This window comes from Hemiscyllium ocellatum, chromosome 9, assembly GCF_020745735.1.
Source record: "Hemiscyllium ocellatum isolate sHemOce1 chromosome 9, sHemOce1.pat.X.cur, whole genome shotgun sequence".
In the NCBI taxonomy this organism is placed as follows: Eukaryota; Metazoa; Chordata; class Chondrichthyes; order Orectolobiformes; family Hemiscylliidae; genus Hemiscyllium; species Hemiscyllium ocellatum.
The window spans coordinates 30,977,750-30,991,130 of NC_083409.1; the positions used below are offsets into that span (position 1 = coordinate 30,977,750).

Consider the following 13,381-nt stretch of genomic DNA (forward strand, 5'->3'; position numbering starts at 1 on the left):
CTTACTATAAGCAAAACTTATTCTTAAAGCAAGTGTCAAACTCTGTTTTAACACCTGTGGCATGTTCACAAATCAAAATTATATCCTCTTAATCTTATATCCACACACTCTCAAGCTAAACCAACAAGTCTCTGCAGAGATGATGGCATCTCTATTTTTTAAAAAAAAGGCAAAGGAGAAAAAAAAAGCACAGGAGTTTGAAAACAAAGGCTAAAATGCGATGACTTCTCACATCCACTGAATATCTTGTTGATGAGGCTGAATTCTTGACAGAAACAGATAAATTATAGAAGTTCAGTTCTGTTTGCAATCAACTTGGAATTCAAGAGTTGTTCATCATCCTCTCCTTCAGGATTTATGAGGTAAACATATGTACTGGATTTAGGTTCCCAGAAAGTGATTTCGGGCAGAAGTCCTGACAAAGCGCTTATGCCCAAAACATCAATTCTCCTGCTCCTCTGATGCTTCCTGACCTGCTGTGCTTTTCCAGCACCAGACTCCCATCCCAGAAAAATCTATTAAGATTAAGATCTAAGGGGAGACTTGCAACTTCAGAGGTGTTTGGTTTCATGGCTTCTGAATCTGTAAAACGAAACAAAATTCAGAGAGGTGATCATTAAGGTCTTTTAGTCCTCTCAAAGCCAGCTTTCTTTTCCGTAATAAACACAACCACCTACCACTTATCTCCTTTAAAGCATTGCTTAGTTATTTTTCCAAATTCACATGCTTTACAGTAAGCAGCAGATTATTTTCTTCAACCTTTGGCTTCATTTCTAAGAAATCCATGTGTTCATACCTGTTTGAATCCAGAGAATATCCAAATAGTTGCACATCTTTGTTTTCCCAGATAGTCCTTAAATACAGGCATACATTCCCAATATCCGTCCACCCTTGAGGAATGAGATGCCATTCCACATGTGTTTTGCTGTGATTTAGACATTAAAACATATAGAACAGAAAACACAAGTTTATACATGCATTCACTCATCTTCATCCATGCATTATGTAACATTTATACAGGTTCTTATAAAGATTGTGCACATTGCTTAAAAGGCAATAAGGTTGAATTAGAAAACTCTACTGAAATAATCTAGTGTTTCACTCCATATATCTTTCTGCAATGGCCAAGACATTATAGTTAGTGTCAACCAGTGCTTGTGGCCTTGACCGTTGCCAACTTTAAAACGTTTGAGCCTTGGTTTGTATTTCTACATTGGAATATTTCTTATGGTACAGATACAACCTCTGAAAACGTAACTCTCAATCTTCTCTATCCCAATTCACCTGCTGGCAAGAAAACCTTCTCTAAATGACAAGTATCAATTAACATGATAATTAGTACAGTGAAGTCAAAAGTGATCAATACCAGTCACGACCACACTAGTTACAACTTGGTTCATAAGTGCCTGTATAGTAACTGGAACATTATTTAATCCTGAATGACATGACTCAGCATTGATATGACCCACTTTGTGAATCAGAAGCTGATACTTCCTTAGCTCTTGTTGCCTACAATACTGGCCAGCATCCCCAATGTTGGTAAGGAATGAGGCCCTGCTAATACTCTCAATCTTCTAATTGAGGAATTGGGTGCAAATGAGTTTGGGCTACTGCATTGACCTTTCTCTAATCTATGCAGAATCTAACCATTCCATCAAATTTATGACTTAATGCCACTGGAGCACTCTAACTCTTTGACTGGATTCAAACAAATGATTTCTAACATTGCCCTGCCCTCCTCACAATGGAGAAGGCAGTGATCTGTTTTATGATCTCCGACTACACTGGCATGGTGTGTGGTGAGGTGATCTCCTCTGCCAGTCTTCTGGGAGAAAGTGAGGACTGCAGATGCTGGAGATCAGAGCTGAAAACGTGTTGCTGGAAAGGCACAGCAGGTCACGCAGCATCAAAGGAGCAGGAGAATCGATGTCTCAGGCATGACGTTTCGTTCCTGAAGAAGGGCTCCTGCCCGAAACGTCGATTCTCCTGCTCCTTGGATGCTGCCTGACCTGCTGCGCCTTTCCAGCAACACATTTTCAGCTCCTCTGCCAGTCTTTGCAAGATGAGGTCTCCTGTCTCCTTCACTTCCCTATCTGCATTGATCTCCAGTTCCCTCTCCAAGAGGTGTGGTGTCATGTCCCCCCTTTTCTTCCATCTTTCCTGATCCCTAACCGAACTCAGCAGTCCAGTTTGCAGACCCGCAGCAGACTGTGAAAGAGAATGAGGCTGCAGTGGATGCTGATCTTGCAGAGGATCCCCACTTTGTGTGTCTCCCCCCCCCCCCCCATGTTTGTGCACTATATGCTGTTGACTTCAACTGTACCATACCCAAATTGCGTTTTATCTCCGGAAACATATAGGACATACAGTCAGACGGAGGTTGTGATTTTAATACTACAGGTGCTGCATAACAAGCAAAAACTCAAGTTGTTTTTTTTTCCCTTCTAAATACGTTTTGTACAAAGGAATGAGTAAATGATGTCCACTCATTCATTTTACTAAAACTTCGGTTTTCAATGCATTCTTTGCATAAACATCTTCCTCCAGCAGAAGAGATTTGGTAGCTCCTGTATCCCTTAATAAAGTTATGACTTTAACGATATCATTTGAAGAATAATGGATTATTTTCCCTGCTGATTTTAAAAACTTTGTCTCCTATCCATCTTACATACCTCGCTGGCACTCACAACAGCCTTTACCTTTGGTCTCACAGTGGGTAGCTGAAGCTAAAATTTGATCCATAGTATTTTCGTTCTGGATTCCTTTCTCAGACTCGTTCTTGTGGACTTCCTGAAGTCCCACGTGTTTCCCAAGCCGATAGCCTATGGAATGTCACACCTCTAGAGAGAGTCAGGGCAAGTTCAAACAGAAAGAGTAAACTAGAGGAAATAATGAGAAGCTGAGTAACTCTCCACAGGGAGCCATCTCCTGCACACATGGTTGTGTTTAATCCTTGCAGGGATAATTAAAGATTACATTCTCTTTCTTTTTGTTCCTCAAGTTTCTTAATTTCTAAACAAAAGCAAATTACTGCAGATGCTGGAATCTGAAACCAAAAGAGAAAATGCTGGAAAATCTCAGCAAGTCTGGCAGCATTTGTAAGGAGAGAAAAGAGCTGACGTTTCGAGTCGGCTTTGACAAAGGGTCAGTTAGGCTCGAAACATCAGCCCTTTTCTCCCCTTACAGATGCTGCCAGACCTGCTGAGATTTTCCAGCATTTCCTCTTTTGGTTCTTAATTTCTAACGCCTTTTCTCTTTTGAAGCTGCTGCATTTATTTTGTACATTCAAGCTGGTTTAGCTGTTGCTCGCTCAGAACTCCAGTGACTCTCCACTTGTCACACATACCCATCCCCTTGAATTTTCTTCAATCTCAAATGCTGTGACCCACTATAAATTTTCACCACTTTCTTGACTTTTACAGTCAATTCCACCTTTTAACTCTTTTTGTCAATTGCATTAACTTTTCCTTAGTCAAATCAGTTAATGCTGCCTTGACCACCTGTGGGGGAAAAAAAGGTTTAGCTGTTTCCAATGCCTTTTTAGTTTTGTGATATGGAAGCTTGCCATCTTTCCTTTTTTTTGCCCTAACCAGTTATTGTTGCTCCATATCCACTGTCTTATTGTCCATGTCCAAGGTCCTGGACTAGGCCAGTGACACCATAAGCTGCAGGAGCAGTATTAGACTATTCCATGGCAACACCACCCTCTGGCTGAAGAAGTTCCTCCTCATCTCCATTCAAAAGGGTCATGGTTTCGTTCTGAGGCTGTGCCCTCAAGTGCTAGTCTCTCCTATGGATGGAAACATCTTCATGTCCACTTATCCAGGCCTCTCAGTCCTGTGTAAGTTTCAATCAGAACCCACCTCATCCTTCTAAACTCCACAGAATGCAAACCCAGAGACTTCAACCGCTCCTCATATGACAAGCCCTTCATCCTGAGATCACACGTCTGGGTTCCCTACCAATGAGCGCACATCCTACCTTATAAAAGGGGTCCAATACTGCTTAGAATTTTCCCGATGTGGTCTGACCAGAGCCTTATACAGCCTCAGAGCTACATTGCTGCTTTTGTGTTCTACCCTCTTGAATTGAATGCTAACATTGCATTTGCCTTTCTCACTGCCAACTGATCCTGCATGTTAACCTTAAGAGAATTTGGACTTGGACTCAAAAACCCCTTTGTGTTTCAGATTTCTGAAGAATTCCCCATTTAGAAAATAGTCCTTCCAACCAAAGTGCATAACCTCGCACTTACTCACAATGAATTCTATCTGCCATTTCTTTGCCCATTCTCCTGGCTTGTCCAAGTCCTTCCAAAGCAGTACAAATCACCTGAATAATAAGGTTAATCAGGTTAAATGGTGTTTGTATGTAGCCAAGCATGAGGGTCTCCTTTAATAGTGTCTTACCCTTGAGCCAGGAGGTCCAGGTTCAAGCCCCACCTACTCCAGTGGTGTGCCTAACATCTCTGATCAGATTGATCAAACATATTTGGATCTAAACATTTCTTGAGGGGAATGAAGGGTCTTTCCTATGATAGAGTCCAAATGAAGGAGATGTAGTTGTGAGCCAGGAGGATGGAGAGAAGTCCCACCTGCTCCAGAGTTTGTCATAACATCTCTGAGCACATCGAGATCTTAGACAGCTGAGGTTATGCGAGGAAGGATGATGATTACCTGAAATTTTCGTTCAAAAAAATCTGTTGAACTTAAATCAATTCAAAGTTTTTTTTTCAACAAAGGTACTAGGGATGTGTAGGTTAGGTGCATTAGTTAGAGGTAAATGTAGAGTAATAGGGTAGGAGTCTGGGTGGGTTACTCTTCAGAAGCATGGTGTGGACTTGTTGGGTCAAATGGCCTGGTTCCACACTGTAAGGGATCCTATGATGCTAGGGATTATGGAACCAAGGAGACTTTAAGGTACAGAGCACCTATAAATCAAATTTATGGGAAATCTATTTTACAGAATGGGGTCAAGGACCAATTTACCTCTGTTTTTCGCTGTTCTGAGTACCTTTGCTTGCTTCTCAACAAGCAAGAGGGAGATGAGAGAACATTATAATTGAATGTAGAGGTTTCGTGCAGGGAGAACAGGCCTACATCAAAACCCTGGGGCTCTGCAATTGACCCAACCAAGCTGCATCAGTCTTTTTTTTTGGCTTAGTGAAGCTACAGAAGTTGTATTTTCTGGACAGTAGATATGTCTCAGAGAGCCACAAATGGTCAGCATTGGCAGGCTTCTGGGTTTGAATCTGTCCTAAGCCACAAATACACTTGAGCACACCTTCCAAGATAAGGTTTTGCAAGCTATGCTCTCCGGTGATGATTGTTTTAATTCCGTTGACTGAATCTTCAATGTCCCACCAAATATTGGAGGAACTGCAATTTTAATTGGTTACAGCATAACTGTGTAGAAAGTGAGGGCCGCAGATACTGGAGATCAGAGTTGAGAGTGTGGTGCTGAAAACGCACAGCAGATCACGCAGCATCTGAGGAGCAGGAGAATCAATGTTTCGGGCAGAAGCTTTTCCTGGTGATTCCACTCCTTCTCAGATGCTGCCTGACTGGCTGTGCTTTTCCAGCACCACACTCTCGACTACAGAGTAACAGTGTACTGGCTCAACTTGATCAAAAGGAGTTAAGAAAGCAATAATTACTTCAGGAGACTCTTCCAAATGTTTAGCATTAAAAAATATTCATTTTGTACTGTATCCCCCTCAAGCTCTTTGGAAAATGTGATTTTAGATTATTTAGATGAAATAATTTCCAGAACGTTTTGTACTAATGCTTCTCACAAGTGTGATCCACAGTGATGATTGTGAAATGCCTTTTAACTTTGGTATTTCAGACGGAGGTTTCCCTTATTTGCATGTATGGAAAATGGGACCGCCTTGTGACCTGTGACCCCGTTGACTGTGGTTTCCCTGACCAGTCACACGTTTACCATGCCAGCTTTTCCTGCCCTGAGGGTACCACCATTGGAAAGCAGTGTACGTTCTCCTGCAAGCCACCAGCTAAACTGCAAGGTACACAAATACACTTCTTCGGAGTTTCGTGTGACAGCTTTTGAAAAGGGGAGCTTTCTTTTTGAAAATCCTGCTGTGCTTTTCCCAGCTCCACTCTTCATCCACTCTGAGTCTCTAGCACCTGCAGTTCTTGCGACCTCCCCTTCAAGTCACACACCATCCTGACTTGGAAAGGCCTGTTTGTGCAAACTGCAAAGACTGTGCGCCCTCGATGTTTGTTTGTATCGCTAGACACTGCGGTAGTTCAGACAGAGGTAATGTTGAGTCAGATAAGGAATTGGTTAGGGAGTGGGTTTGCATGAGAGTAGGAACTGGTCTGCATACGATTATCAGAGGATTGGGTGAGTCCCAGGAAACGCTGGGGCTTTAGTTTCTCGCAATGTTTATAAATGATTTGGATGACGAAGTAAAGAGCTGCATGACTAAGTTAGATGGTTAAATAAACAGTGTAGTTGAGAACAGCGTGCGGCAAATGACCATTGATAGGTTGTGCACTTGGGCGAAACAAGCATCTGGAGTTTAATATGAGCAAAGTCTGAGGTCATCTATTTTGGATGTTCAAAAAAAAAAGATCAGCGTGTTTTCTAAGTAGAGAAATGCTTCAAATTGTGGGCGAGCAGAGAGATGCCGTGCTCCAAATACAGAAATATCCATAAGATGTTGAAAAATGTGTGACAAGTAAATAAACAGACTGTTGGAATGTTGGCCCTTTATCTCAAGGGGCCTGTAATAAAAAGGGACTGAAATTGTAATCGAGTTCAATAAATTAGACTGGAACACAGAGTCTGTTCTGGGTGCCATATTGCAGCAAGGATATCTTGACCCTGGAACGGCTGCAGTGCAGATTCATCAGAATGAGACAAGATTGAAATTATGAAGAGCAGTCTCACAGATGTGACTTGTGTGCTCTTGTGTCTACACAAGATTAAGGGATAATCCAAATGAAATGTCTCAATATGGTGTGATGGTTGTGTGGAGACCAACCATTTCCTATGATGAGCAAAGAACAAAATAATATAACAAAAATCTGCAGTGATTTCAGGAAGATCTCTACACTAAAGGCGATGGGAATCTGAAGAACGCTTTCCTGAGAAATTGTCTAAGTTACAAGTCAATTTCAAAACTGAAACCAATACGATTTTGTTTGGCAAGTATATTGAAGATTACAGAAGCAAGATGGAGTTGAGCCACAGACCAGCCATGATCTAATTGAATGCTGGGACAGAGTGGAGCGGCAAATGGCCTAATTTGACATTCCCCATATTTCCTGTTTCGCCAGTGTGTACTGGACCTGTTTGTACTTCGACTGCTGCATCTCCTGCTGCTGCCAGGCTTACTGTGTTCTCTCGGCCTTCTGCCTGTCTACTCTAGCCAGTGGGTACAGGACGGTTGGCAGCAGCTTGCAATTTCAGCAAAAACTCAACTTTGCTTGGGGCAGTTGGCAAAACTTTGCAGCCCTTTTAATATTTGCCAGTTCTTGGGACTTCAGTTTATTCCATCAGAATGTGTACAATAAACTGTGCTGTGAAGTGATCTCAAAACTTGTCCTCGGAAGAATGAGAGCTGTTGCGTTGTGTCTCACAGTCAGCATGTCCTTTAAAAGACATGCTCATGATAGCATCACTGCACACGTGACCTGCGATCATCTCATACTCCATCTTACCTCAGGTGATTTCAAGCATGGTGCTCTATTGTAACTTAACAGCAGCCCAGACCCTGATGTATCTGAGATTGTAAAATTTGGATGTATTAGCTATTTGTAATAACATTACGTAAAATACCCAATTGGAGGCAAACTTACACATTAGGTAAATCTTGGATCATAGGCAGTAGATGAGTTGAGTTGGCTGGGCTGGTGGACAACCTGCCTTTGTAATGTACATAAGTAGGTATGTCTCTAATCATACTTTATTAAATATAATTTCTTATATTTTTTCAATTGATTCAAAGCACATTAAAAATTCCAGCAGTAATATTAATAGCAGTTTATATAAAAATAATGTTTGATTGGAGTTTAAATTTGCAGCAACCACTTTTCTAAACAGCTGGGATTTATTTACCAAGTTTTCTTTATCTGTTTACTCAGTGCCTGCTTTAGTCGTCCAAGATTTCTCTCAACAAAAGCCCTACTATCTATAATCACAGCTTGAAATGGGATCTGACAACATTCACCAGTTGGAAAATTTATGACAAGACCAATCTGTGTAAACGCTTTAGTTGGGAAATTATGTTCATTCCTCACTGAAGCAGAGGTCTGATTTTTAAATATATAATTGCCATGTAAAGCACACTGTGTAATGAGTCAAGTGTTTACCATTTCTGATATCTGTCACGCAATGGGACATTGTCAGCTTTCATTACGTAACTTTACAGTGTCATAAGCTGTTAAAAGCAGGCCATTTGGCCCACTGTGAGCTACGTAACCCCTTCATGGAGATAACTTCACAGGTACTGAACCTACCATAGATATTTAACTTTCCTTCCAACATTAAATAAGTGCCTCAAAGGGCTGTCTTGTAGTGTAGTGGTAGTGTCTATACTTCTGGACTGGATTTGTGTCCCATCTGCACCAGAGATGTGTTATAATGTCTCCGGACAAATTGATTAGAGAAATAGATTGATGATCGCTCCTCATGTAGCACAGTGGTAGTGTCCAAACCCCTGAATTGGGAGACTGGGGTGCAAGTCCCACCTACTCCAGTGATGTGCCATTATGTCTCTGAGCAGATTGATGAGAAAATATTTCTGATAGTGTAATAATGAAAACTCTTGTGGTGCAGTGATAGTGTCCCAGCTGTATTCAAGTCCCACTTGCTCCAGAGCTGTGTTATAACATCTCTAAACACAGGTTGACAAGGGAGTATATAACAAGTACTTCAGGGTGAAGTTTCTACCCACATCTAAGGAGGGTGTCCCACCTTCAACAGCTGCTGGCCAATCTGATCGCTACCAAGAGCGCCATCATGTGCAGTGGCCCCTGTCAGGATTACATCCAACTCCAGTGAAGAAGTGTCAGGAGAAGGATGGAATGGTATGTTGCTGGGAGTAGCAGGTATTTAGCGTGGTCAATACAGGAGGCTCGGTGGGGCAGGTGGGAGTTTGTGGTGAGGTCCAGTGACACTGGGGCAGCATCACTGGTGAGAGAGCTGCCTACAAGTTGAGGGAAAGGAACTCTAACGAAGATGCTGTCCTTGGGGCCCAAGCAGCATTGCATGTTGGGACTTCTACTCATTGCTGCCGAATCCCATTGGCCAAATAATTGTGGTCATTAATTAGCCCCTAGCAGGAGATGGTAGCATAGTGGAAATGTCACTGGTCAAGTAATCCAGAGAGTCAGGCTAAAGCATTGGGGATATGGGTTCAGATCCTACCATGGTAGATGGTGGAATTTGAATTGAATTGAAATAATCTGGAATTAAATGTTGGCCTTACAATGACCATTAAATCAGTCAATTGTTGTAACAACCCATCTGCTTCACAAATAGCTTTTAGTGAAGAAGAATCTGTCCTCCTACCCAGTTTGCCCTACCAGTAACTCCAGATTCACAGCACAGTGGCTGACTGTTAAAGATCATTTGTTTCTATTCATTCACAGGACAAGGGTGTCACTGGATAGGCCAGCATTTATTGCCCATCCCTAATTGAACAGAGGACAGATAAGGGTTAAGCACATTTCTGTGGGTCTGGAGTCACATGTTGGTCACACCAGGTAAAGCCAACAGGTATCCTCCCTCAAGTACTGCAATGAACTAGATGGGCTTCTACGACAATCGACATTAGATTCATAGTCATCATTGGATCCTTAAATACAGATTTTATTTGCACCGAATTCAAATTCCGCCATCTGTCCTGGCAGGATTTGAACCCCAGATCCCCAGAACGTTACCTGGGTCTCTGGATTAAGTCCAGTGATAATACCATTCGTTCATTGCCTCCCCACTTCTCAACTGGCATAACAAGCCAAGTAACCCCAACTCATTCAGATAGTAGAGATGAAACCGGATGGATCACCCGACCTTGACCAAGGCCTTATCAACCCTGGAAAGCCCTCCTAACTAACATCGGGGGCCATCTGTCAAAACTGGGACAACTGTCCCATAGGCGAATCAAGCAACAATGAGGAGCAACATCCCCACAGTTTCTACTCTATCATGCCTTCTCAGAATCTTACATGTCAGTAAAGTTGCCTCCAATGGTTCTGAACTCCAAAGAGGGGAGGCTCAACTTGTTCAACCTTTTCTCACAAGGTAGTCCCTTCATTCACTGTAATTGTCTGAGTGAACTTTCTCTGAGCTATTTCCAAATTATATCCCGCTTTAAGGAAGACCAAAACTGTGCGCAATTCCCATCAACAACCTGTACAGTTGCAGCATGTTCGCTGTAAAGTCCAACATTCCATCTGCCTTCCTAATTGTTTGCTATACCTGTATGCTACCTTTTTGTGATTCATTTATAAATCCATCCAGTCCCTTACGTACTGCAGACTTATGCACTCACTGCAATTAAATAATATGCTGATTTATATTCTTCCTGCCAAAATGATCAAGTTTGCATTTTCCCACATTGCTCTCCAACTGGCAGTGACTTGTCCACTCATCTTGTATTATACTTATAATCCTTTGTTTGCACTTTGTTTCTACCTCTGACCTCTATGACAAATTGCAAAAATAAAACTTCATGGTCTATCAAACCAGGTTTTGATCCAATTTAACTTGTCCAGAATTATCATAAGGGTGGCGCCGTGGCTCAGTGGTTAGCACTACTACTTCACAGCACCAAGGTCCCAGGTTTGATTCCAGCCTCGGGCAACTGTCTGTGTGGAGTTTGCACGTTCTCCCCATGTCTGCGTGGATTTCCTCCGGGTGCTCTGGTTTCCTCCCACAGTCCAAAGATGTGCAGGCCAGGTGAATTTGCCATGCTAAATTGCCCATAGTATTAGGTGCATTATTCAGAGGGAAATGGGTCTGGGTGGGTTACTCTTTGGAGGATCGGATATGGACTGGTTGGCTGAAGGGCCTGTTTCCACGCTGTAGGGAATCTATCTATCTATAATGTTGGCCAGTTAAGAGTAAAGAGCTTAAAAATGTGTTGCTGGAAAAGCGCAGCAGGTCAGGCAGCATTAAAGGAACAGGAGATTTGATGTTTCGGGCATAAGCCCTTCTTCCTGAAGGAGGGTTCATGCCCGAAACGTCGATTCTCCTGTTCCTTTGATGCTGCCTGACCTGCTGCGCTTTTCCAGCAACACACTTTTAACTCTCATCTCCAGCTTCTGCAGTCCTCACTTTCTCCCAGTTAAGAGTAAACCACACTCTAGTGGTTCAGGAGGCACATGTATACCAAACTAGAAAAGTATGGTGGATTTCCTTCTCTAAAGGACATTGGTGAACCAAATGGGTGTTTATTACAATCGATGAAAGATGTCATAGTCACGATCACTGACAGTAGTTTTACACACTACTTTTTCAGCCTGCAATACCAAGGGCCAACTGGTACAGAAAAGCAAGTTGAATTGTAGTGTGCAATGCCAGGGCAACATAAAATAAAGCACACAAGTTACTCTAATTTTCTCGAATTAATAACCATTATTAATTCAGTGTTCAATTTCAGTGCAACATTATTTTTGCTCATCAGCTTTGGAAGCATTTTTGAGAGTTTAGTACTTTGTCGTAATTTAATGGTAAGGAGATTTTATTCCCCCCCCCACCCATCCATTCAAAGCAGACTTCTTAGAAACATTTGGATTTTCTAGATGGACTTGTCTCTACCCTTTGTGGCATCCTATCCTGGTAGCTTAGATTTGCGATGTGTTTTTTATTTTCTGTGCTTACTCTCTGTAGAAATATGAACATTAATATTTTCATTTTAAGGAAGAGGCAAGTCAAGCTGTAGGTGCCTCAGATGATAAAATTCCATTATGTTTGAGATTGGGACTGGTGTATTATAGTGTGTAGAAGTAAAAAAAGGTCAGGTGGACAAGCAGGTGGCTGGAAGAACACAGCAAGCCAAGCAGCATCAGGAGGTGGAGAAGTGGGCGTTTCAGGTGTAACCCTTCTTCAGGACTGGAGGTGGGTGTAAGGGGGAGCTGCAGATAAAGGGGTGGTGGGGGCAGGGTGGTGGTGGGAACAGGTGAAGACCAGGTAGAGGGTATGATCTGGTTGGTCAATGGGGGGGAATGACTCCCGTAGATGCTGGGAGGAGTGGAAGGGAGGGAGAGGGGGTGGGAAGGGAAGGGAGGCTATTTGAAATTGGAGAACTCAGTGTTGAGTCCTCTGGGCTGTAGGCTGCCCAGGCAGAAGATGAGGTGATGTTCCTCCAATTTGCAGTTTGGTTCGTTGTGGTAATGGAAGAGGCCAAGGATGGTCATGTTGGAAAGGGAGTAGGAAGGGGATTTAAAATGGGCGGTGACTGGGAGGTCCGATCAGCCCCTGCAGGCCCAGCTGAGATGCTCGGTGAACCATTCCCTAAGTTAATGTTTGGTCTCCCTGATTGTAGAGAAGACCACATCAGGAGCACCTGATGCAGTAAACTAGGTTGGAAAAGAAGTAAAATGTCAAGCCAAAATGCAGTGATAATTCATCATGGAGGAGGAAGACCAAGGCAACAGAAGAATTTTAGGGTGGAATTTGTGTAGGGGATTGGGAAAGGGAGAAAAGAGGCCGCACTGAAAATGGGCTCAGTGGTTAGCATTGCTGCCTCACAGCACCAGGGACCCCGGTTCAATTCCAGCCTTGGGCAACTGTGTGGAGTTTGCATATTCTCCTCGTTTCTGCACGGGTTACTTCCAGTTGCTCTGGTTTCCTCCCACGGTCCAAAGTTGTGCAGGTTAGGTGGATTGGTCATACAGGTTGGTCTGCTATAATGTGACAATTGTGTTCCTTTACCACATCGTGCTATGGAAAATTGCACTGTAGAAGATCGCTAATAGTAAGTCGCTATACCCGTTCAGTAGAAGGTTCATGTTGTCCAAACAATGTCTACAGTTGGTGAATCATGTTATAGCCAATTCCCACTTTTGGAACACACGTTATAGTAGCACGACCTGTACTAAATTGTCCATAGTGTCCAGGAATGTGCAGGCTAGGTGAATTAGTCATGGGGAAATGCAGGGTTACAGGGATAAGGTAGGGGGCATGGGTCTGAGGGGGATGTTGTTCAGAGGGTTGGTATGGACTCAATGGGCCAGTGGCCTGCCTCCACACTGTAAGGATTCTACAATGATTCTCTGAAAAGAACTTCCATTTATATGGAGCCTCTTATATCTTCACGATGTTCCAGACAGATTACTTGCATTGGAGTGGAGTCACCATCACTCTGTAGGCAAATGTAGCAGCTCAACTACAAAGCCCCGCAGCTCAT

General features: G+C 42.8%; 1 protein-coding gene across 1 annotated transcript in view; it reads left to right on the top strand.

The window, feature by feature from the left end:
• LOC132818488 (pappalysin-2-like) overlaps positions 1-13,381 on the top strand; it is a 487,615-nt gene that overhangs the window by 337,391 nt on the left and 136,843 nt on the right. The window contains exon 15 of the mRNA XM_060829547.1: positions 5,848-6,025. Within this exon, the coding sequence (XP_060685530.1) occupies positions 5,848-6,025 (178 nt within the window). The remainder of the gene's footprint in view (positions 1-5,847; positions 6,026-13,381) is intronic.